At 40.7% G+C, this 25,335-nt stretch overlaps 2 protein-coding genes across 12 annotated transcripts in view; one reads left to right on the top strand and one right to left on the bottom strand.

The window, feature by feature from the left end:
- Positions 1-25,335, top strand: part of SEMA6D (semaphorin 6D) — a 488,676-nt gene that overhangs the window by 256,006 nt on the left and 207,335 nt on the right. For 7 of the 11 annotated variants that reach the window (XM_085515512.1, XM_085515494.1, XM_085515511.1 and 4 more), the window contains exon 1: positions 21,205-21,317. The exons of 1 other annotated variant lie outside the window; for it this stretch is intronic. The gene's annotated coding sequence lies outside the window, so the exon portion shown is untranslated. Of the gene's footprint in view, positions 1-20,720; positions 20,810-21,188; positions 21,318-25,335 lie in introns of those variants that run through there. 3 more of the 11 variants (XM_085515491.1, XM_085515496.1, XM_085515499.1) reach the window with 3 other exon arrangements.
- On the bottom strand, positions 8,746-21,378 carry LOC146758460 (uncharacterized). Its single transcript, XM_085514911.1, has 3 exons — positions 20,689-21,378; positions 15,705-15,772; positions 8,746-8,998 (listed from the first exon to the last, which is right to left on the bottom strand). The coding sequence occupies exons 1-3, from the start codon at positions 21,376-21,378 to the stop codon at positions 8,746-8,748; spliced, it is 1,011 nt and encodes a 336-aa protein (XP_085371037.1).

The following is a 25,335-nucleotide window of genomic DNA, read 5'->3' as shown; positions in this document are numbered from 1 at the left end:
TGACTGCCTTGATGGAGAAATATGATGATCTGCTACTGAGATGCAAAATTAGATTCTGTATTTGCAGCGTCTCTCTGACTTCCACTCTGTAGGCCAATATAATCTAACTTACCAGGTCAAAGGATGGAAAATGTTCTTTCTGAAGCAAAGCACTGATAGCACTGCTGCAGCTCAATTCTGCAGGTTGCACTCAGATTCAGTAGTTCCCACTCACAAGTCCATTGATGAGAACCAAAGCCCTGTACTTTCCACACACTGGGCCGGATCTACACAACCTGGCTTCATGCTTGTGTAGTTGAAATTCTCACATCGGTTAATGGGAATTGTGTGAGAACAAGAATTTAGTAAAAAGTGAGGATGGCAGGATTTGGACCTGTACCAAATGCCTGGGAGAAGGCTGTGCTTCCTGCCCTCTCAGTTAGAAGTTGGGTGTTGTGAAACAGCCAGTAAAGCCAAGACAGTTGGCAAGTGAGCAAGGCAGAAATAATGGAATTAAAGAGGAGAAGGACTTTTGCAATTAAAATTGCATGTACTGGCATTTCTAGTATGTGGCAGAGATCCTGCACATTTCACTCCTGAGTAACAAAGAACAGAGCTGTGTATGTCACCATGGAAATGTAAATGGAGCTCCTTTGACAAACAGAGAAATGTATGCCGCTCCTTTATGCTCAAATGAACTGTTTGCAGTGAGATGCAGGAGAAGAATGGGATGTCTGTTACAGAAGAGACAAGAAAATACAATTGTAGTACCTTGTTCTGCATTCTGTTATACTTTTATTAGGAGTTAAATAATACAGAAGTGATTTTTTTTAACTAATTAGTCTGTGCAGTATTTATAGACAGCAGTTGAAAATGGTGATAATCAAACTTGTAGCAAATAGCACAGAAGAGATAGTACTCATTCAAGTGCTATGCCTCTTCTACATACATCATATACCTACTTATCTAAAAGAAAAATGATATGTATTTATGCGTGGGTGAATATTTGGAAGGAGTGGGCAGCTGTTGCAGCTTTGTGAAGTTATTGGGAAAGATTTTTTTGTGTGTGTTACTTTTAATATCCACAAATGTTTGTTAATTTCTGTTCTAATTCTGATTGTGTTTTACTGCTCTTTCTCGGGGTGTGTACAAGGAGCCCGAGATCTCATAACTTTTCTAATATGCTGAAGGTATCTATTTAGACTTTACTATGTTCTTTTTGGAACAATGAGCTAGGTAAATAGCATCAAGTGTTTTCTTTGTTGCTCTTTTAACATACACTTATATTTTCAATACACTTTATTTCTGCAGTGCTTCTAAGTTCAACTCCCACAGTGACTGTGAGCAGTGAGAGTCTAGCTCGATGTTTGGATATTTGAACTAGAAATGTTTTAGGAGATAAGCAGGGGAGATGGAGTTCCTGAGTCAGTCGCTCTAGAGTAAAACACTATGGCAAAGAAAACAGAGATGGATTTAAATCCAAACTCTTTATTTACCTTTTTACTCCCCAAGGAGTTATGCTTTACAACTGTCAAAAGATGAAATAGCTTTAAACACTACAGCAAGCCAATAAACTTTACAATATCCTCTTTTCCTCTTAGGAATAATGCCTTGGACAAGGTTTATGCAGCTCAGAAAGGAAAAGCTTTAACGGTATCTATTACTCACTCTTGTTTCTTTTTTGTTCCTATAGCATCTTTAAGCCATATTTCTGGTTTACATTTATCCATTCAGGGAATAGCTGTGACGTTTCACCCAGCTGATGTTTTAAATATGAAATCTGAAATATTCTCAGGGAACGTGTCATTGTGATACCAGGTTTTCACAAGTCACAAAAGAAGTTCTTCAGTAAAGTTAATTAACAAACTATTGGAAATTACAAACAACCTGAAGATTTTCTAGTAACAAGAGGTCAGTAAATCATTAATTGGCTCTGAGATACATGTCCATAAAGACTTTCTAGTGACTAAATTGGTTTATTAAAATGTGCTCTGGAGTAACCATTACCATATTCTTTATACATTATGAATTAAGTCTCCCCTTTTTTTTTAATTGCTTGAAATAAATGTGTATTTAGGAAAATTAGTGGAAATGCAGCACATTCAAAGATAATAATAATCACCCAAATTGTGATTTTTTTCCCCAGAGCAAGCTAAGGTGTTGCTCCTAGCTTCCTTGGTGTTAAAAATGCAACCACTGATGAAATCTGGAAAGACAGCAACACTTCACAGTAGCTTAGCACAGAGATCATCCATCTGACATTGCAGGGTGCTGGGGAAACGACCATGGTAGGTTACATCATCATGTTTCACAAAAAAAAAGTTGGTACTCCACTTCTAGGATAATAGCTTTTAGGATGACTTCAAGGTAGCTTTTCCCCAGAGGCCCTCTGAAAGATCCACTATTACTACTTCCTGCTTTCTGATCACCATGTCTCACAGTCTAGATTTGATCTTGATTCATGTTAGATAAAAAGATTTCATATAACTTGATGTGATAAAAGACTGTAGCTTCCTCTTCTTCCACTGTATGTGCGCACTACTTCATACTCCTTGCTGTTGTCCTTTGGGCTTGTCTTGATGGAGCACTTGCATGAGATTGGCTTCTCATCTCTCCATACAGTGCTGAACTGTATAGAAACACTACAGAAATTATCATGCTACCTTTATATTGGCTTGCCAGTTAGAGTGAAGTTCTGCACTGATCTTAATATCATGGGAAATATCTCATGATATTTTCTCTGTTACATTTTCCAGACATGATATTGGGTTGTTTTTTATGGTTGTTTCCCCCTCCCCCCTCCCCCCCACCCCTCACTCCCCCCCGCAGTTTATATTGTGCTATGCCTGTGGGGGAAAGGAAGAATTCTAGAATGAGGCAGAATCAGACTAACGGGTGCTTTCCATTATGAAACCCAGCAGTGGTTGTGAGGGGTTTGAGCTGCTATCCCAGCTGTAAAAGCTCTGGGAACATAGCTATTCCTCTGCAAATAGTACTTGGGTTCTCATGAGCAGCTGGATTTGGTGTTGCAGCTTTTCAGGGAGGAGGACACAGTAGGGCTGTGGCTATGGCAGAAGGTGGAGGCACAACTAAATACATTTCAAGAGATATATTTGCAGGCTTTTATATGCAGCAGTTACAATCAGCTGCTTATAAAGTACTCCCCAGTTATCCTGGCATCCCTAGGGAGTCAAGCCATGCACTGTGCATGCCAAAATAAAGCATGCTCCTCAACTCAAGTTCTTTTTTATGACACCTGCAGTTCAACATGAAGCACACTACAAAATTAATAGCATTCAGCAGTAATTGTTTCCAGCCCAAGGGGTTCAGACAACCCCAGCTGTATATAACACCTTAAAATCTCCACAGCTTGAGCCGTCTCTGTAGCCTAATTTGGGTTACTTAGCTCATAAAACCTCATCTTAACACAAAACTAGGTGAATAAACAAAACCGAGAGTCAGTTTTACAGTATATATTTTTTTCTGTATCTGTGGCTGCAATAAACATGTTTGCTTTGCAATATAGTTCATTTTTTCATCCATCTGCCCTCAACTTACAATGAATTCTGCAGTAGGAAGATGAGGAATGCTGGCATTCATCTACGAGTAAGGGAATGTGCTTGGGGAGAATCTCAAGGAGACATATTAAGCAACAAGTGTGCCTTCTGCTTTTAGGATTTGTAACTGCAAGGACATAAAACTTCACAGCGTTAGGTTTATGGTGCTCTTATGCTCTACTGAGTGACTTGAGAATGAGAGGATTAAAAGACAACAGGCGGAAAGAGAGCTCTAACTTCTAACTCTTCCCAAAGTGGTAATGAAGAGCCTGATACAGAAAAATGTAATTTAAATTCCTCCCTGTGCAGTTTATAAGATTATGCAGTTGATTATATTAAATAATAGATCTCCTTCTGTTCTGTAGATTTTTACATAAGGATTTGGTGAGGTATGTATATCTGCTTTAGCTTTCAATTTGTAAGCTAAGAGGAAGAGCCTGCTGGCTTCCATGGGTACTGCAGAGCTGTTCTGGGTCTGATGGTCCCGCCTGCAGGGAGGCTGCAGGGGCAGATAGAACACAGGCATGTACAGCATTATTAATTTGTTGCTAACAGAATACAGTAAAAGTTTCTAATATGTCTTGCTGTGGCCCAGTAGAGTTTTAGCAGTGTTTCTCATGTTCTCAAACATCTTTTGCCAAAGCTGTTCTGCTTTGGCTCACTGCTGAGGTCTGATTTTCATTTATTTTCGCTGAACCTCTTAGGTGCCTTTGGTCTTTGGAAAGGATTGGCTGTGCAGTTTGCCAAAGAGGTAAATTGAATCTAGGGTCTCTAGCATACAGAGAAGCACCTGTAAAACACTGTTTTTAAGGGAATGTGACACTGGTTATATGAACACACTTCTGCCTAAAGTCTAAAATGGGCTTCTGGCTGTCTAGCAGCCTTTGAGTAGTTCCAAGTCAATGAGCCAGAGTTGGTGTGGGTGCGTGTATGCATGAGTATGTAATGTAATACACTGAGAGAATCATCAGAAATAGAGTAGGAATGTGTTCACCTTACCTCTGAAACAAAGAGATGTTAAATGCTGTTGCTCCTGTTCCAGAATCATTACTCACAGAAAAGTAATATGCTGAAGGTAGGACATAGAGTGAAAGGAGATTAAGTAGGGCAAAGAAAAATGCATCCCCAACTCTACTGAAGTAAACTGATATTCTCAGTATGATTCCTGTCGTATTGGTGTCATATCGTGAAAATTATTGGAATTTATAGTAATTGGGTTTCAGTTGTCAGATTAATCAGGTCGAAAGTCATTTGCAAACTTAACTAGTGCCTCATCCAGAATGGAGAGCTCTACTGAACCTGCATGGGCATGGTGTGCAGGTTGCTATGGGCACTCACAAACTTTGCCTGTGAATTTGGTCTCTTTATAAAGAACAACTGAGCTTTCATGCTGTCAGTCAGGTACCATTCACAAGGAGAGACTTTAGTGCAGAAAAGGAGAAAAGAATCTGTCCAGAAAAGGCTGATTTGAGGAGACAAAGAGTATAAAACTTTGTGCATTGTCTTCTAGGAAATGTTGTGGTAAATGAAACAGCGGCATCGGTTTCTGTTCATTGTTGGGAAATCAGCTTTATAACCTGGCTATAAGGCAGCTTTTGTAGGTTTGTTCTTTTGTTTATGAATTCCAATAAAAGATGAAGTTAAAAAAATAATAAAATAAAAGCAAGATAACCATTTTTAGCTAAATCTCACTCTAAGCAAAGTAGGAAAGGAGCAGAGGTTCAGAGAAAGTTACAAGAATGGAAGAACTTGAGCTATTTCAGAAAGTTTATGTAAGAAGACTAAAAATTTGGAAACCTGTCTGTATCAATTTTGGTAATATGTTCTTACAGAACTCCAATATCTCAAAGCAGAAAACAGTATCGAGAGAATAAGCCAGTTCCAGTATATAAGCAAAGGCACAGTAGCTATATGAAATATATGAGATTCCAGAAGAGTAATGTCCAGGAGGAAAACTGCTCTAGCAGGCAGTATAGGAAAGATCTAACATAATCTTGCTAACTTTCTAAAGATAGACAATGTGGTCATCTTAGTAAGCTAGGACAGCTATGCTTGCAGGAAACTGCTGCATGCTGTTATCACTATTCATATAGTTAGTATGTACCATAACATGAGTTGCAGATCTGGATTTAATACTACTGTTTAACAGAGAAGTTATACTACAGTGAATAACATCTTAATTGATATTTTCTGCAACATCAGAAAAAGCTCCTGTATAAGATAAAAAAGATAAATTGATTTTCAAAGCATCCTGCGCCTTTGAAAATAGCGCACAAGCAACTTCCTCCTTTCTCTCTTCTGTAAATAGCAATTCCCTACGTGTGTTGCTTGCCCATCTCTTATCCCTGCAGGATAAGACACAGTGCACAGCGCACTACTCGGTCCCCTGCTGTTCTTTCTTAGTACTGGAAACATCATCTCAGGCATGAGGCTTGCAAGTGTAGACACGCCTGTAAATGATAACCTATTCTACATTCATAAGGTTGGAGAATTCTCAGTGGCAACTAGAGATCTTCTCACAAAATAATTGTATGAAAATATTCCGATTCATCAAACCCTTTTCCCATATGATTGAACAATTGAACATTGATCCCATTCTAATTTACATGCGGAGGAACTTGAGGTAATTTTATTGCAGTCAGAGATGAATTCTAGATTTGCATTGTAAGTTGATTGTATTTGCTTCACTAATCACATTATGATGTTCTGAACAGTACAGTTACAAGCTATTTAAAAATAAAAAAAAAATAATAAAAGATTTCTATGGTGTTATCACAAACAGATACTAAAGTTTTCACCTCCCAGGTTTTTCTTAACTAACCACCCAATCTAAAAAGGTGAGTGAACTGATTCACAGAGAACCAGTAATAAAATAAAAAATACAGCATAGTTATACCAGTTTATCAGAAAAATCTATTTTTTTTAAATTATGTTGGGGTTTTTTTGTGCCAGAGGAGCATAGTGATGTTCTTCATGAGGAGATATTCTTATCTTATAGAAGATTGAACAATGAAATTCATTCATAAAATGAAGATGAAACAATTTTCATGCGTCTCTTCTTCTTTCTGGAAGGTGGATGATGACAGCACTAATGAAGGTTAAGTAGACTGAGGAAGGCTTTGTAGAATATCTGTGGGAGATCTCAGATATGTGTAGCTTATAGAAAAAGCACTGTAGCATCTACCACATCATGTGTCATCTTAAGTGAGAAAAATCTTTCTTCTATTCCCCAGGCGTTTCAAATATAATTATCCTGAATACAATGGATGAAGAATCCTATTAGTAACAAGTGTTCAAACTTGTCCTGTTCTTCTGTTTTATTATACTTGGCTATTTTTCACCACAATTTTGGAAAGTTTTATTTTGTTGAGTAGTATATTGAACCAGTTATTGAAAATGAGGCCATGGGAAAATATAAACATGCACTACCCCAAGTCAGTTAAGCAAGACAGAAGGTAAGGAGTCTTCCCCTGTTGGACACATGGTCCAAGCCCAGTCTGTATCCTGTGTTAAAGTCAAGGCAGTATTAAGACTGTTCTAGCAGATGAAGGCAAGCAAAAATCTTTTGAATCATCTCTCTCTATCCATCAGTATACTTGTCTTAATGTGAAACTGAGGCTATAAGAATAGTTCATCTCTTTGCGAAGACTTGAGAGGTAATGATTATTTTTTGTTGTTTCTGTGTGGCTGGAACCTGCAAAACTTGTTTTCTTCAGTAATTAAAAACAAACTAAACTGTGGCTGAAGGAAGGACACTTACTTATTGCAAAAAAAACACCATCAAGGAACCAAACTTAAAAGAGATTGATTGATGTCTATTCTTTTCACCATTGGAATAAAAACTTACTTTATTGGCCCTGATGTAGTATAGGAGTCAGTCATAAACACTATACCAGTATCAACTATTAGCTCAATCTGTGAAGAAAGATGAACAAGACTAGTTAAAAAGGAAATTCCAGCAAATTAAAACCAGTGTTGAGAAAATATATCCTTCAAGCCCAGGTGCCAGGCAAAATAGTCACACTGGGAGGCAGCATACAAGAGCATTCATAGCTGCTAACAGAGAATTCAAGGGAAATCATATTAAAAATAGGAAATATATTTGTAGAAGAAAATAGAAATGTAGCAAAATATAGAAACGAAAGCTATGTAGCACTACAAGAGTGAGAATTTTAAACTCAGTGCTAACATATGGCTATGGGAGCTGGAGCTACCCGAAGTGTAAAATCAGACACCTTAAAAAAAAACGCAAATGTCTGTAAAAGATTCTGATTCTGGATGAATATACTTCTAACCAAAATGGGGAGATAAGAAATCAAAATCATCAGCCAGCAGCTTATCTCCATCAGTATGAAGAGCACACTTGTTCAGCAGCTGAGTGTGTGCTTCAGATGCCAGGACACAGGCACTTACCCAGAGCTGTCAAATGCAAACTGGCCAATGGCATGAAAAGAGGCTGTGCAAGAAGAAAAAAAAAAAAAGCCCTTGGAAAGCCCATTAGCAAGCAGGTGGCATTAGCAAGGCAGTCACAGCTCCATAGAGCACTGGGAAACAGCAGCAGCAAATGGCAAAAGTAGAGAAGACTTGTTCTGACCCATTCACCAGAACTTGTCAGTAACATCAAAATGCTTTAATAGTATAAAGGAAGCTAGCACATAAGGCTCTTGGGCTCACTGTAACCCAATTTATTTGCTGTATATATTCTGAGATGCATTACTCTTCATGGTTTTGAGGGACAAGAAATCTGTATAAAAAATAGGAAATCTTACCTTCCCCTTTAGCTATTGCAAGTTGGTGATGTGTTGCTCCTGCATGGAGAGGGACGAGAATGCCCATCATTCTGCATGTGGAGAGCTCTACCCCGCAGGTCCAGGTAACCAGGGAGGCAGGGGCAGGGTGATGTGTGCTGCAGAGCTGCCTGCAGCTGGGTGGGCACCTGCCTCAGGTTTGGGCACCTGCACCCAGGGTAATGAGGAAAAGCACTTTAAATCTGGCTGTCCTCCATCTCTGTAACCTCTGTTAAGGTATTTTCAGTTTATTCATCTGATAAATAAAAGGTATCAGTACAAGAGTCAGTTGCCTTTAGAAGCTGGGCTAAGTAATTCTGCTTTGGAAGAATTTATTCCATGGGGAAATAAATAAATAAATCTTACAAACATTTTTTTCAAAACTCTGAGGAACTGCACATCGCCTGCTGGCACTTCTGGATTTAGAGTGCTGCATATCGAATTGTTTCTGCTCTCCAGTATTTTGCTTCCCTTTCAAAAGCTTTTTTTACTGCAATTTGTAGAACATCTTGTGGGCAATTCCTCTGCTTGCAGCCTTGCCTGTCACATTGCTTTTCCTTCACAAATAGTATAAGGAAATAGAGAATGACTGCCTGGGATGATATAGGTTCTTTTGTTGCTGTTACATATGGACCAACTCGTATGGTGAACTGTCCGTCTGCCACCTGTTTTCTTCTGGAAGCAGGAAAAGCAGTTTTCTTCTTTCTTATAAAATGCATGAAATATCTAATTAATTTTGCACATATCCACTCATTTACATAATAAATCCTCCTAGGAAAACATGCTGAAATCTGAGTCAAAATTCTCAGTAATCCGTTAAGACTTTGCATGTGTTTTATTGCAGTGATTTTATGAGTGGGCAAGCTGGGGAAAACGGGGGGTGTGATATAGTGATACTAAATCAAAGCAATCCTGGAAAGCATTCACACTAGGTTTTAGAGTGATATCTCTGTTTTGCCACTATTATGCTGTATCTCAGATCAAGTTGTCTGGAACATTTGCTTCTCAAGTCTTCATGGTTTGTAGGTTTGGCATCGTTGGGTTGTTCCTCTTACAAATGGGCTGGACCACATTGCTTCCAGTCTTTTTACATGTTCTTCTTCCGAGGAAACTTAGAGTTTGATACAGGTTGCCCTGCAGACACTGGCAGACTGTACTCATATTCTGTATCTGCAGAAATCAGTGAGCTCTGTTTTAGGTGGGCTGAAGGTGTTACGATAACTTTAGAAATATGGTCTTCATTCTGCCTATCTCCCAAAAGGCAAAAATGTGATCAAATAATGTTGTTTCCTGCTGCCTCTTAAAGAAGTCAAAGCCTCTGTCTGTAGTGTCTCAAGTAATTACTTACTATGTTAAGAATTATAAGTCATTTGTGCCACAAATACCATTCTTAACCACATTTATTTTTTGATCAGGAAAGTACCAAGTCAACAGCATTCTTGTTTCGGATCCCTTGGGAAACTGGGCACTGCTGAGCAATTCAGCACCAGAAGACTTTGGGGTTTCATTACAATTAAATTCAGGCATATAAAACCTTTGGCTTTTCATTTAGAACTTCATCAGGTATGCTCTATTTCTCAGCATCTTGACATGTATGAGAATAAAATATGTGGTCATGGTCATGCTTCGAGGAGATTTTATGTAAATCTGTGCACATTTATAAATCCAGGTGTAATGCCCTGCATGCTTACGTGATAAATAATTGTCATTTACTTCCCTCATTTTTTAATTTCAGTGACAAAGGGCTTGTTGTACATTTGAATTACAGAAAGAAAAACAAGGCACTACTGAATACAGTGGTGGTGGTTGTTGTTTGAATACTGGATATGGAATATGCTTCTGAAGCTTTGTTAAGAGCATTTCTCCATGGAAAGTTTAAGGAGAAAATGAGTGTAAGATGTGGTGTTTAATAATTCTATTTATTCACTGGCATTCTGAGTATGAGGAGCACTGACCAGATAGTGTAGCCTTGACAAGAGCCTTGAATAGTTGGACTTCTTTATTCCCAAGCAATTGCTGGTCTTATTTATGCCTTGTGTGCACAGGGAGCAGAGACAACTGACTCTGTCATCATTTGTGGGGTCTGATAAAGCAGAGAAGGGAGCATCTTTTCAGCAGTGGTGTTTATTGTAGATTCTTTGGACATAAGTGGAACTGGTGGTGTCTAGCACCTTAAAGAATCAAACAGTGGCCCATGAACAGCAAAGGAGATAATTTAATTAAAAATAGGATGCAAATAACAATAAAAAAATACAGAGAAAAAAGCAGTGAGGCAGTTGAAGCCTGTGAGGAAGCCCATAATGGGGGGCTATAATGGATTTTGGATGAGGTCTTACGTGACCAAAATCATCTGCAGCAAAATTCAATTTTTCATTAAAAATCTGTTTTTAGTCTGATTTTTTTTTTCTTCAGATAAAATGAGTGGAAGAACTGTCACTTTTACAAAAGAAAAAGGCTGTTGGTTTTGTGAAGGAAGTCACCACCTCCTGCAATTCTTTTATTGCTTTTCTGAAACCACTATTCTCCAATGAAAAAGGTTGCCAATTATGAATCATTATCTAACACTTATGCCAACTTCTCTTGTTGGCCTGAATTCTTAGGAGGTACAGTACTGCAATGACTGGGACCGAGTCTTATACTTCTGCACAAAACCATTTTGCCAAGAGAAGATTCATTTGCTCGGTGCCTGTCAAGTGACTTCTGTTTTCATCAAATTTTACTCCTTCTTGGGAATAAAAGGGCCTGTGTCTTTTTGCTTGCTTAGCTGCAGTGACAAATTCTCTGAGTTTTCAGCCCCCCTACTCTCTCTCTGTGAGATTCCATGTCTCAACATTCATTGCATTGAATTAATGTTATTAATACTCTAACAGCTCAAACTAAGAAACAGAGCTGTATTGTGACAGCTACTGAGACAATACATGTCCCTGAGACGTTGTGGTCTAAACAGTCTATCTGAAGAGTAGGCTGGGAAACACAGGCACATGTGTGAGAGCAGTTCAATGCCAGGGATGCTTTTTAGATCGTGCTGGCTTCTCTCTGGAACAAATCACAGCCTCGCTCATTGAGTCCTTCCATTGCCTGCCAAGAGAATCTGCACAGATAGTGATTTTGGCAGCCATCTTCTAAATTACTAAGAAAATTATGAAATGGGTGATAACTGTGGTGTCTGAGTGCAAGTAAAGATTTTTAATGTCCTATAATATGTAGCTACCCTGAAGTAATTCCAACAAGGTAACTGGTTAATTACATATTTCTAACTAAATACTTGTGTGATTTTAAGGGAGTATTTTTCCCAAGTTGGTCATAAAGTGCAAAGATAGATAGCATTAGGCAATTACCATTTTGAAGAATAGATGTTGTCACCATTAGAAGTGGGTACTTAGGACGTATAATAGCAGTGTCACATTCATCACAGCATCTAAGAGAGAGGATACTTAAATGCAGAGAGAAGGCTATTAATGCAGACAGGTTTTAAAACTTCCATCAGATCTCATGGAGTCAATATTTGTGCTTTACATAAAAATTGCCTTCACTGATGATAAGGTAACTTGACTGAGTTCAAATCATTGAGAACAATAAAATACGATCAATGTTTGCCAGGTGCTGCCATTTGCAAAGCAGGGACCCCAACTTATGACAATGGCGTTAAGACAAATGACAGAAACTTCAAGAGGGTGACCCGTGTGGTATTGTGTGATTCCTGGCACTCAATCAATGTAAATGATTCCTGATTTTTATAGGCAATGGCAGGTTTGTTTTCAATACACCCCAAGCCATCTATCCATCTATATGAAATAGACGTAGTCTATGGGAAAAAAAGCAAGCACAAAGCACCACGGCTTTATATGTCTAACATCCCTATCTATTATTTAGAATTGCTACACATTTTAGAGACTTGTAAAATATTATCAGACCATCTGAGATTTTCTGACATGCTGAGCAATTACAGTTGTTAACTTTGCACAGCACTGTCGAAAATAAAAGAGACAAGGCGAAGTACAAATTCAGTGCATTAGCAGAATAAGCATTTAAGGTGAAGTATAATTTGGATCTTATAAAACAAAATTTTTGTGAATACTGTTATTGTGAATATTATTTTGTGAATATTGTTATTCTTGGGATATTTCCATGAGCTCACATGCAGCAGGGTGCAAATCTATCTAATTTTTTTTTTTTTTTTTTTTTCAAAAAGAAAGGAAACACCTGTTTGGGAACAATTATGAAGTTCATAGAACTATCAGTCTTAATTACTAAATATCTTCAGGATTCTCATTTAAGCAAAATCAACCATACTTGAAAACTAAACATAGAATGTAAATGATGCAATCATTCATAATTCATTCTGCCACAGTACACAAAAGTAAAGGCTACAGCAGGATGTTTCTAAATCGTTTCTGCAAATTAATACAGCCAAGGCTAAATTTTAAAAAGTTGTCACAGATAAATAGATCTCTTAAGGCTACTATTTGTTCTCCAGCATTTTAATACTGATCTTAAAATTGAATGTATCTGAATTTAAAAATAAAATAAACAAATAAACTAAAAATAGGCCTTGGCAGAAGAGGGAATGTTACTAGTACTTTTTGAGGAAAGTGATCTGTTACTCCACAGAAATATTAGCTGCTCACTAGAGAACATGTATTGCCATTTGCAAGACCTATCCTTACTTCTAACTGGTAAGTTAAATCTGGCAGTAGTTATTATCTACTGCCCATACATTAGTGGAATCAATGATCCAAGGTAATCCAAGGATAATTTCTCAGTTAAACTAACTGAGGGCAAGACCTCGAGATCTCAACAAAACTACAGCTCTCTTGGGGAAAAAGAGAAGACTCTCCATATCAATTCTTGGTTTGCAGCTCTTTGCCTATTTCCAAGCTAGAATGACTGCACTAATTTTTTGTCCAAGCTCAGTCTGGGGTTTGCTGCCATTACTCTTATCAATGGAAACTCATTATAAAGACTAGGTGTGAATTCATTGTGTATGTCATTTTCATGTAAAACTACCTTCTGTGCTCAAATAAATACCACCCTATGCACACATAAATTTTAGCTCCACAGAAAATGGGTTACTTAGTACAATAAACTCCAAAGCAGCAGTTCTGTGGTTTATAGTGTTATTCATCTATGTGCAGAGTTGATCTTGGAGCTGAGCAGGTTAATGTCTATGGTATTTCTGTGTACTTTGTAAGCCACTATTAATCCTGTGAGCAGCTTGGGAAAGAATTTGCAGTAAAAATATATTAATCAAATGTGGTCCTTCTTGCTGTTTGCAAATTGCTTGAACAGATTGTTAGATCTACTTATTTGTTTGCTGTCAGTTATTCTTTACCAAATATTATAGTGAGGAAAATTGAGTTTACTGATTGTTTGCTGATATAGTAAAAATACATATATATGTGTGTGTGTGTGTGTATAATGTATTCCTATATATAACAATTTCATATGCCATCTGTGTGATCAGTCACTTGAGAAAATATTATTAAATTCCCTGTGCATTAACCTTTTCCAACACAAAATTATACGTATTTTCCAAAATCCACAGACATTCCTAGCAATAAAACTGTTTCTCATGTGAGTTCCACACTATCTAATCATTTGAAGTCTGTCTGTTTATGTTTCAGTGACAGTCTCCACTCTAGTGTTGATCAGATCCATGCTGGGCTGGCAGTTTCAGTGGTCCATGTGTATATAGCACTTACAGAGAACAGTAATGAATCACAAGCAGGGTTGTTCAGATTTCCTTCCTCAAGAATGATTCTGTCCTCTCAGTCATTAAAAATGGACTAGGAGCTTCTTACATCAATGTCTAATTGACTGACCAGTAGATTAACTACTGGGGAGTTGAACATTGTTGCCATGGATAGAAGTTATGATATCATCGCCTTTTTGCTCATTTTTTTTAAACACAGAATTCATATTAAGATTCTGGAATTTGTTCTTGGGAAATCAAAAGAACATAAAATAGAATGAATTTTGTGCTTAATTCTTTATTTCTTCAAGTTTTTGCCACTTAGTCTTAGTCTTTCATCAGAGTAGGAGGTACTTAAAAAACTGATACTTTGAAGCAGACTGCAATAAGTGTGTAAATCAATTTACTCCATTTATCCTTGTTTATGCAATTTAAGTCTGGTAATACTTTATATTGCTTCTGTCTTTATTCACACTGGCAAATGGGACTAAATGTGTGAGTACATCTGCTGTAGGTAGAATTTCCTCTGTTGCCTTCTAGACTGTCACAGGACATGGATTCCTTTCTTTCCTGGCATACTGAATGCCTGTATATCACTTTAACCTGAAGTTAGGTCTGGGAAGAGTTGAATTCCCAAGAGGCTCTGATGAGATTTTTAATTTAACTGTAATTACTTTAATAAACATACTGCATCTGCATTTTCACATAAATGTAGTGGGGTAGGAAGATCAATGCTTAGTTGAAACTTCAACTCACATTTAGGTAATCTGCAAATTATTTGAACTCGATTACTGGTGACTTCAGATTTTATTAAAGAATCGTGGTATAAATAAGGTAGCAAGCCACAGTATTCCTTCATAATTTGAAAATACAATATTACAGATAATCGAATGTAATTGTCCAGTGGTTCAAGGAAGGGTTTCCACACACATTAATTTACATAGCAAGAAAGAAAGCCCTATTGCCTGCTTAAAAGGGTTAAAGGTGAGGAAGTGGGAATATAAACTATGCTGTGCAATCTAATTCTTGACATAATTGCATTTGTTTTGTGCTTTATGCAAAAGCCTCATGCAGCCTTGTGCTCTAAGAGCAGCATCTACTTTAAAATCTTCTTTCTGTATATGTATTAGAAACAGTGGAAGAAACTTTGTAAAAGTTCAACCATTCAGCATGTTTAGCCATTTATGAGTTATTTATTAATATTTTATTAACTATTGCTTAAAAGAACAGGCAAAAATTGTGTTCACCAATTCAGAGAAAGTAAATGATCTTTAGTTTAATGATTTAACATACAAACTTTAAGAAATCATCAGTGTTGGTTGCTCTAGTGTACATGCATTTCTCAGGCAGAATAGTAACATAATATACATTGAGAATATAAATCCTTCTGGATCCGTCTGGCTTCTTTTCTTCTATAGACCTCATTTTCAGCCTTTACAAGTACTGTGTCCAGTTTTGGGCCCCTCACTGCAAAAAAGACATCAAGGGCCTGGAGCATGTTCAAAGAAGGGCAACAAAGCTGGTGAGGGGTCTGGAGCACAGGCCATATGAGGAGCAGCTGAAGGAGCTGGGATTGTTCAGTCTGTTATATAACTGTCTATAACTACCTGAAAGGAGGTTGTAGTGAGCTGGGGGTCGGCCTCTTCTCTCTTGTAACTGGTGACAGGACTAGAGGGAATGGCTTCAAACTGTGCCAGGAGAGGTTCAGGCTGGATGTTAAGAAATACTACTTCTCTGAAAGAGTGGTCAGGCAGTGGAATGAGCTGCTCAGGGAGGTGGTGGAGTCACTGACCCTGGAGGTATTCAAGGAACATTTGGACGTTGTGTTAGTGACATGGTTTAGTGAGAACTATTGGTGATGAATGGATGGTTGGACTGGATGATCTTGTAGGTCTTTTCCAACCTTGGTGGTTCTGTGATTCTGTGATTCCATGATACTCTTTTTTACGAGACAGCATTCTTTGCTCTTGGTAGATATGCTCCCAGCAGTAGAATCACCACCTGCTTGGGAGTGGACAACCTTGTGATGTGCTTTTTAAAAATACACATTGTATTTACATGAGTTGAACTGTAACGAACTTTGAAAGATTGTGAAAAAAATATGGGTATTCTTGCCAGCAGGAATTATTTCATGGATGCAACGTCTGTACAGGAAATAGAGCTCAATTTTCTGCTACTTTAAGCATTCCGACACCATGTATATAGCACAATATACATTATAATAACCCCCTAATTTCTGTTTTACTCTACAAGGTATATACTTTTATGAACCATTCCATAATAACAATAACTAAAACAAATAGATGTTATTTTCACTGTGATTGCTTTAAAGCAATCAGGCAAGCATGGCAGATTGTGCTGTTTGCCTTTGTGTACTCTGAAACAAATTCTCAGTAAAAGGTGTAAAACAGAATTCAGTTACTGGTAGTCATCAAATCATCAGTATGATTGGAACACTAAAATTAGAGCATAATCTGAGAGGTATAAAGTTGATAGGAAAAAAGTATATCTTTAATATTAAGTACAAATGTATAGACAACTGAGAAAAGAATCTGGGAATAGTAAAGAAAAAAATGTGCCAGCTAGCAAAGGCCGAAAGCATACTATTGTCAGCTTGTACCAAACAGCAAATGCAACTGAAGAAGAGCTGGACATACCCTTAGCACAGAACTGAAGAACAAGAATTAGAGGTTTAGAGCAATACAAAACCAAGGTCAGTGCCATGCAAAGAAATTTTAGGACAGGGACTGAGACTGAAAGCCTAAGCCAGAATGTTTGCAGTAGAAGGAAATGAAGTATATATAAATACAAATACTGCTTGAGAATATTGAGAATTCTAGGGAGCAGGCAATATTTGCCATAAGACCTTAACTGCTTCACAAACTCTTGATATACATGCTCTGTAGAAAAAAATAAAAAAGCAGCTATATTGGCAATCAAGATATTAGATCACCAGCCGATTCAATTACAGCTGAATCATAGGACCAGCTGCAATATGAGCCCCAGAAATATTGATAACATTACGAATAGTACACTAGAGAAATGTAGGTGAAAGCCAGTGAAATACCGCCTATGTACTCTGAGTTCAGTAAGCAAAAACAAGTTGTTAATAAGGAATCTGTGAAACAAGCAATGTAATCTCTTGGAGTCTGTAACAGCTGACAGGCAGGAAAGCCTTATTGAGCAGCAGTGTTGCATGAGAAAGATGAAAAAGAGCAATTTGCTCTCCAAGTACCATCAAAAATACTCCACGCTGAAAGAGAGAGGACAGCAGCATCCTGGTGCTATAGAGGTCACCCACTCTTCCAGCATCCCTAACAAAGTAATTGTGGAAGGAAATGACATGTCTTGAAAGAAACAGCCTTGCTGCATCTTTTGAATCCAGTGCAGTGGATCTGCCTCTGAACAGTGGTGACAAAGGCTTTGGTAAGCCAGAGACTGTCATTAACTCAGAAACACTTAACACTGAAGAATAGCTTCTCTCATGATCATGCTCAGAGGCTTTTGCCTGCTTTTGCTAGCATTCAGGAATAACAATTTCAAATTAAACAACACCAGCACTCCCATCACTTGACAGTTTTCTTCATCTTGTGGAAAGTAACTTCAAAAATGAGTAACTGTGGTCATACATGCCCTCCAGGAAATAGTTTAAACTGAGTGAGGCACCTTCTACGTGTTCAGTGAAAAAGCAATTGGTGAGAGTACATAGGAAACAGCTTTCAAGGTATCTGCTGCTATGATTTGAGGAGAAAACTTGTGCCTAGAAAAGTCACTGATAGCAGAACTCAGTTCTGAGTTGCCATTCCAGCAGTTCACTGGAAGAAGAGATAACTTGTAACTGGTTCTTGCAACTGTATATTAACACTGCATAGTAGCAGTGTTGATACTGGGCTCCAGAAAAGCTGCATGGGTGTAGAGGGGCATGGCCTTATCTCAAGGAGCACACACTGCCCCTCACCAACAGCTGGTGGGTGTTTCATGTACTGACAAACAGATTTTTGGTGTTGGTTTTACATATGATTCTTTTGGAGGGTTTCATGAGGGCACCAGAAGCCCCAGGATATTATTCCACACTGAACAAGACATTCCATTGGATTGGCAGGTCAATATTTCATTTGTAGGTACTTGAAAGAAAACTGAAAGAAAGGGTTGGTGGCATTCAGGACGCACTGTGAGGCCCCATTTTACCATACAGCCCAGCTGTTTGGGCACTTGCACTGCATGTTAACACACTGAGCTCAGATCACTTTCCTGTCAGTGATTTGTACCCACATTCCTGTCCTAGGTGAGAACCATCCACAGGATTTCAGAACAGGGCTCCTCCACTTTCTTTTGCTGCAGCCTTATTGAACTCCACATCAAAGCAAATGCTGATGGAAAAGCGTGAGCACAAAGCTCTAATCTACTGGTTCTCACGTGGCAAAGAGAAGAATCTGATCTAATTCCTGCTCCACTTATTGTTCTTTGTACACATGGAAACAGTATTGACAGGAAAACAATATTCTCTTATCTCTTCTTATACCCCCCAAATAACCTACAATTTCATTGATCAGCAAAGTGAACTGGAATCACTCAGGTAGAAGACAGTGCTAGAAGTGGACATCATACATGTTTCAGAATTTCCCTAGCCTTTAAGGTACTGGAAGAAGAAAGACTGGTGAAAACCTCCCTGGCACATTTGCGAATCTCATCCTAAACATACTCAGCCAAAACTATTCAGCAAAGATAATTCAAGACTTATTTGAAGATAAACTAAACTGCATTTTTGTTGAATTTGCTGCGTGGAAAAAATAAATCACCCAGCTTTTATCTATGATTTTGTTTAAAGAGAACTAAGCAGAAATCCCAGGCAATTTAATCATTGATATTATAAGACAGACACATGCTCACAACTCGAAACAGAGACATTATTAAGAAGAAGCAGGAGGGGGGGAGCTTTCTATTTTCCAGTAATGAGTGTTCAATTGAGATCACTTATGGGACTGTAAAGAGTGTACTTTGATTGACAGTAAAAAGGGATTTCTGCCCCACAGACTCACAGTGCAATTCTGCAGAGGGACTAGGGAATACAAATGCCCAAGCTGACCTTGCTCCCGCATATGCAGACAAAAAACATATCCAGAAATGTTAAGGTGCTACAGTCTGTGAAATGCCCTTCTCAGACAATGGGCACCCAACGGGACACTGCACTGAAATGCAAATTATTTGTTGCCAGGTGGGAATTTCAGCAAAAATTCTTCTCAGTATCTTCAAAGCCTTCTGCAAAGTCAGCAGGAATAGCAGCCATGGGTATGGCATGGTATAGATAGAAAATGGTCCCCCTCTGAAAGCGTTGTTCCATCACAATAAATGGAAGTTCATAATGCAGCCCATGATGGAGCCAGTGGGTCTCGGAGCGGGGCTCTGCTTCCTCTCCACTGTCTCCAGCCATGTGCAGGGCTGACCGCAGTGCTGCCAGCTCCCTGCCTGCTGTGCTCACTGCCCTCCTCAGCAGGGTGGGAGGAACCAAGATTGAAAAGCTTGTAAAGGAAGGGAGACCACTCCAGAACATGCTAGAAGTTGTTATACTCAGCCCAGGGCAACCTTGGTCTCTTCTCCCCAGCATGGAGCAGGCTACCCAGCACAGCAAAGCAAAGCAAAGCAGCTGGTCAGGAAGGAGAGTTAATAGGTGTGCACGAGCCTCCAAACAGAGCAGCTGCTGAGCAGGCCTGGCTTTCTCACTGGAGGTGAATCCTGGTAGCAGCAACAAGAAAATTCAGTGTGCTCACAGGGCAGTGGCAAGCAGTGAGTGTTTTCCCAGATCCAAGGGCAGTGCAGGGAGAAACAAGGTTAGAGAACTTGCAGGATGTCACCTAGAAAATGTAGAACAGTCACAGTTCTGGAGCAATTCACTTACTGCAACTGAGAACACAGTGACAGGCTGAGCCTGAGCAAACATTTTTAGCAGACAGATCCTAAACAGAGCGCGAAGGGCTGAGGGAAGGCTGTCCTTCAGCAGGGCACTGAGGAGAGGGAAGAGGAGGAAATGTCAGGTGGGGCACAAGGCCATGCTCTCGTTGCAGAACCTGAGAAAGACCTGGTTCTGCTGGCACATGTGCCAAATAACGGGGGACGTATGCATCCCTGCACAGGGATCCTTTCCAGCAATCCCATTCCCCTTTTGTAGAGACTTCTGTAGCCAAAGAAGGATGCGATTATCTCCTTAGTCGATGTGACTGATGAAGATAAATCGCAAAATATTTCCTCTTCTGCATGCATTCGTTTCCAGTTGTTTCCAGGATAAACCTATAGGTTCTGAGCTCAGATTTGAGCACCCAACTCATCTGTTTAGTTGGGGTCTTGTTTGTTTCTTCAATGAAAGGGAAACAAAGAAATTCAGACCGGACATTGTCAGCCTCCAAAACACGACAGGATAAAAAACAACAGAAACAGCAAAACAATAGAAATAAAACAAACTGCAGAAAAGCAGCTTATTTTTTTTTTCTCATTTATTTATTTCAAGATTCAAATTGGAAGCCAACCACCTCTGACACTGGATGAGAACCGGAGCGTTCTGAGCTGTCAGCATTGCAACGATGCACAAATAATAACAAAAGCAAAACAATTTAAAAAGAAAGAAAGAAGCGAAAGGTTCTGAGCCCCGCCCTGCAGTCAGTCAATCAGGCAGGGACACTCGCAGGTGCGCTCGGACCCCTCGGGCGTGACCCGCACCACCCCCCTCCTGCTGCGGCTTCTCTGGTCCGGTGCGCACCTCGGGTTCCGCGGAGCTGGGAAGGAGCAGCGGCTGTGAGCAGGTACCGGGAAAGTTCGCCGGGCCGCCGAAGTAAAACAATTTATTTTCAGGGGGGGAAATGTCCGCTTGACACCTTTCCCCACCGCTCGGACGAACGACCGCTTTACGGATCGCTGAGCGCCGGAGCCGGGCGGGAGGGGCTGGGCTGGCCGCCGGGCCGAGCGACGGCGGTGGGGACGGTGCTGCCCGGCGGCGGGGGCCGCGGGAGACAAAGGACGGGGGAAGGAGAACGAGGGGAGGAGGACGCGGAGATAGAAGAGGGCGCGAGGGAGCGCCGGCGACGCGGCCGGAGCGCTCGGGAGGGAGCGGCGCGGCCCGGGGCCAGGCAGGTGCGGGGCGGCGTGGCCGGGCCGTGGGGCGGGGGCGGGCAGGTGCGGGGCGGCGCGGGGCGGAGCGCGGAGCGGAGCGGCCGCTCGGGGCGGGCCCAGCCGTACCGCGGAGTTTGCCGCGCCGCCAGCCGCGCCCGGAGCTGCGTTCTGCCCCGCTCCGCCCGGCCCTGCCGCAGCCCAGTAAGTGCCTCCTGCCGCCCGCCCGCCCGAGCCGGGAGCCGCATGGGGCGGGTCTGCCCATTGTTCGCTGTGCCCGGGGCTGGGGCGAGAGGAGCCGGGGGAGATGCGGGGAGTGGGGCGGCTCGGGGGTGGCTCCCCGCGATGAGCTCCGGCCGCAGGCGGCCCGCTGCTGCGCGGCTGGTGGGGAGCCGGGCGGCGGGAGCTCGGTGCTACCGGGGCTACTCGTTCCTCTCAGGTGTTCCTACTTGCCGTTATTCTATCAGCTGCCTCTACTCGGTGGAGTGAGGGCTTTATTATTGTATGTATATATTTAACGGTGTGATGCACTTCTCGGCTATCTCCGAGTCTAAACGGGCGTGCGCGGTTCCCCTTTGCTTTGGGAAGCCGTGAGCACGCGGAGCGGAGCGCGGTACCCAGGCGGGGTACGGCCGCACTGCTGGCTCGGGGTCTCAGCCCACGCGGACACCCGCGAGCTCCCTTTCGCGTTTCGGCTCCGTGTCCGTATCCCGGCCGCCTCGTTCGCTGCTCGCACAAAGGAGGATTTATTGGCTGCGCCAGATAGCGGTGATTCCAAAGATGTCTGTTATAGGGACCGCTACAACTCCTGCCCCTGAACTGCTCGCGTGCATCGAGTGATGCCGGCTGTTCACTGGGGACCAGGCGCCTTTCTCTGCTTTGCTCTCCTTCGGCCCAGGAGGAGCGCTCCGCGCGCACCTCGTGCAGACTCGGAGTTTGGGTTCAAAGGGAGGACCCGTGGTGCGCTGGGTGCTTGTGGAAAGCGGTACGAAATTTCCACGAGGAGGGAAGCTTGAAGTATTTATCAAACGGAAGATGAGCTTTGTGCGGGAATAAAATGTTTACGTTGTCTGTCATCAGCATAATCGTTTATTAGCTGTTTGCTGCTGTAGCAATTTGTTTTCATTTCCCAGTTTTACTGACCTTTCCTCATTGATTTTCTATTGATTAAATTCCTTCCTTTGCTATCGCTATAGATGTTAGTCGCTAACCCAATCATTAGCAGCGCTTGTAGCTACAGTTCAGTCTCTGCCCTCAACCTATGGAGAAAAAATAACCATAATCATGCAGGCAGTGCCCGTATTCCTTTCACAACTTTGAATTTATAGGAGTCACTCAACATTGGTTTTTCTATCTGTTTGTATTGTCATCCAAACATTAAAATAACTTGGTCCATTTTGGACAGGTCATGGTTAAGGGAGAAGGTGAAATAGGAAGGCTTGGCTGTGCCCTGCTACTCCCATTGTGTGCTCCACAGTTATGAAAAAATGTGAGTTGCGAGTCTCTTTTAAAGCATCTCCCCCACCCGCTTCCTTGGTGGTGTATTTCTCTGCTTTGCCAAAATATTTAGCAAACAGCAAGACCAGTTCTTACAGAATTCAAATGGTGCTATAATGCGCAGGGTTCTTGTGATATGTATCTTTTTCCATGAGAGAGGAGTTTGGATGCATGCGTTGTTTTAAAGAGGTTTAATAGACTGTGCAGAACCAGAGATTTCTGTCTTTTTCAAAAGAACCCTTACCAATGTTTATTGAATTTGCTCGTTTGCATGAAGAAAAGAACTGTTGTTTTGTTATCTAGCAGCTGTAGGAAGATTGACAGCTACAAATTGCAAATCTTCAAGGATCTGTCCGTGTCACAGTTTTTAGTTCATTTAGATAGTTGTCCTACACATCTCATCATTTGCAAAATTATATAAACAAGATCACTAAGTTTGTGGAGGAGATATCAACGCAGTAAATATACTGCAAAGATCTTGAGGCTCTCTGGGATAATTAGCAGAGCATGGTCTTGCTTCAAATATGATGTTAATATGGTTAATTTGAATTCAAATATGAGCATCCCACTGTAAACATCGTACTGTAGAGCAGAAATACATATTTTCAAACATGGTAGTTCTGTCAGAAGAACATGAAGTGTAATCGTCTTTGTTAAGATAAAGAGAACATTGCTGATGTCATGGCGTGCTTTGCATTTTTAAACAGAATCTAATGAATTACAAACATTCATTATGCTACGAGCAATTGCCGAAACTTCTCAGGACCCCCAGATAGAGAGTTATTTGTATACTGATACTTGCATCTATTCTGGTTATGGCTTAACTGCAGAAGCAAAAATAGCCAAAAAAAAGCCATTGTTCTGAGATGAATCCTCTGCTTGCTCCAAATTGCCTGCTGATTTGCTTCCACCTTGTAAATTTATCTTTAAAAAACCTTAGTATGTTCAGGTTTAGGGCACTTGCTGTTGGGAAGTGTGGGAAGCTATGGGAGAGGGTTGGGGGAGCCTTTGTTGGATGTGGGGAGAGCTGAGGGCACACAGCGTGCCAGGCAGGCCAGGTCTGCCAAGTGTCTGAGAAGGGAGGGAGCAAATTTTCAAAGGTCAAAAAGAGCAATGGTCTGACTTTAACAGATACATTTTGTACCTATTGCTTATCTTAGCGTGTCAAGATGCAAAGAGTAAATATCTCGCAGTCTGTGCTGTTATCTGGATGTTATCTTTACCAGTTTGCTCTTACTTAAATATGGCACATGTAACAGCTACTGTTCTAATGCAATTTCATTCTCTATGAGTTCAAGAAGAGCCTATGGAAATGGACAGTATTTGTAGATTCCCACCAGCTTACAGCTGCTGAATGCCTTGGCTTATAACTCTTTTTGGGACTGCACACTGTGAGCTGTTGCTTCCTAAGAAGTGAGTTCTTTGAAACCTGTGGGTATCTGAAGTCCTGTTTTGTTTCCTGCTGTCTTTAGTTCTCTTGTGCATGTGGCAGAGGTGATGGGCATGGTCAGCAGGAGGTGACAAGGACATTGCTGCTGCCTGCCTTCACCACCAGTGCTGCAGGTCAGCCTGCATGAAGTCCAGAAAGCTGATGGTGTGGGTCAATATGGATCAAGCTGGTTGGGTCCTCAGGGGCAGACCAGCAGGCTGACCTCTTCTGCTCACTGGGATACGTACTGGCAATTTCTTAGTGAACTCTGCTGCTAGTTGCAGCTGTTTAAAATTAATTTTAAATGCCCTCTCTTAATCTTGTATTTTAAGGTGTAATTCCTGCTGTGGCATTATGTTTTTAGATGAACACAAACCTAAGTGGAGTCCAAATGCTGGAGACCCTTTTAGAAATGAAGTGTTTGTTTTCCAGGGGTAGGAGGATTCATACCAGCTTATCTGTTGGTTCATAATGCTTCCTTGCCATGCTGCTGTTATGCTGATTATCCTCAGGTGGTTCTCCTTGGCTGAACTGCAGTGGGACTGAGCTGCAGTGGGAATTGCAGCAGAGTGTACAGCTGCTGGAGCTGCATGTCATTTTACGAGTTCTGAGCTTGATTGGAAGTAATTGGATATCATTGATTTCCAAGCACTTGATGCCTATCTTGTTTGCAGGACAGAAAGCTGTAAGTTGTTTATTACATGGGAAGTGATGTCTTACTGGGGAAAAATCTGGATCTCAAACAGTGACATGGATTATTTAATTGTGAACTAATGTAAATGGCATCTGGAAAATCAGACAAATCTTCCAAATTATAAATCAAAGTAAAAGAAGAAGAAAGAAAGATGCACTATGTCTAAAGACTGCAAAATTAAAAGTCTTGAGATATGAGTTAGTTGTGAATCAATGTGTCCAAAATGTTTTAAAACTAAAGTTTTCTGCACAGTCTCCAGTTGGAGACTCTCAATTGCACAATGACAACTTTTCTCCACAAATCTTACAGTGAGCTTCCCATCCTGCTTGATGTGCCACTCTTCCCTCTTTGCCATTTCCTGACCCTGCTACTAAATCAGATGTGTTACAATTCAAATCTGTGTTCTTGCTGTACTTCACAGCTACTCAATGAGTTTTTCAGCATAGTGGTATTGCTGATATTATGTAGGAGCAATCTGTGCTGTGGTCCTGTATGGGCACTATGTCTGTTTGTGCCCACCTCACAGTGGGTACAGGCATTGTAGCCTCTACAGACTGTAGTTATTGTTTTGGATGCTGGGAAGATGGAGGAAGACAAAGTTA

This window comes from Coturnix japonica, chromosome 14, assembly GCF_054131305.1.
Source record: "Coturnix japonica strain WE chromosome 14, WE-NBRP24, whole genome shotgun sequence".
In the NCBI taxonomy this organism is placed as follows: domain Eukaryota; kingdom Metazoa; phylum Chordata; class Aves; order Galliformes; family Phasianidae; genus Coturnix; species Coturnix japonica.
Note: the sequence above shows the minus strand (reverse complement) of the source record. Positions and strands in the feature narration are given on the sequence as shown.

Excerpts from the sequence above, each read along its gene's own strand:
- LOC146758460 (XM_085514911.1), bottom strand. The coding sequence starts at position 21,378 with ATGGGCAGACCCGCCCCATGCGGCTCCCGGCTCGGGCGGGCGGGCGGC. Across the intron at positions 15,773-20,688 it reads GGGTCCGAGCGCACCTGCGA|CCACTGCCTGACCACTCTTT; the intron begins GTGTCCCTGCCT and ends GAGCAGCTCATT. Across the intron at positions 8,999-15,704 it reads CCTGAACCTCTCCTGGCACA|AAGAAAACAGGTGGCAGACG; the intron begins GTTTGAAGCCAT and ends TCCTGCTTCCAG.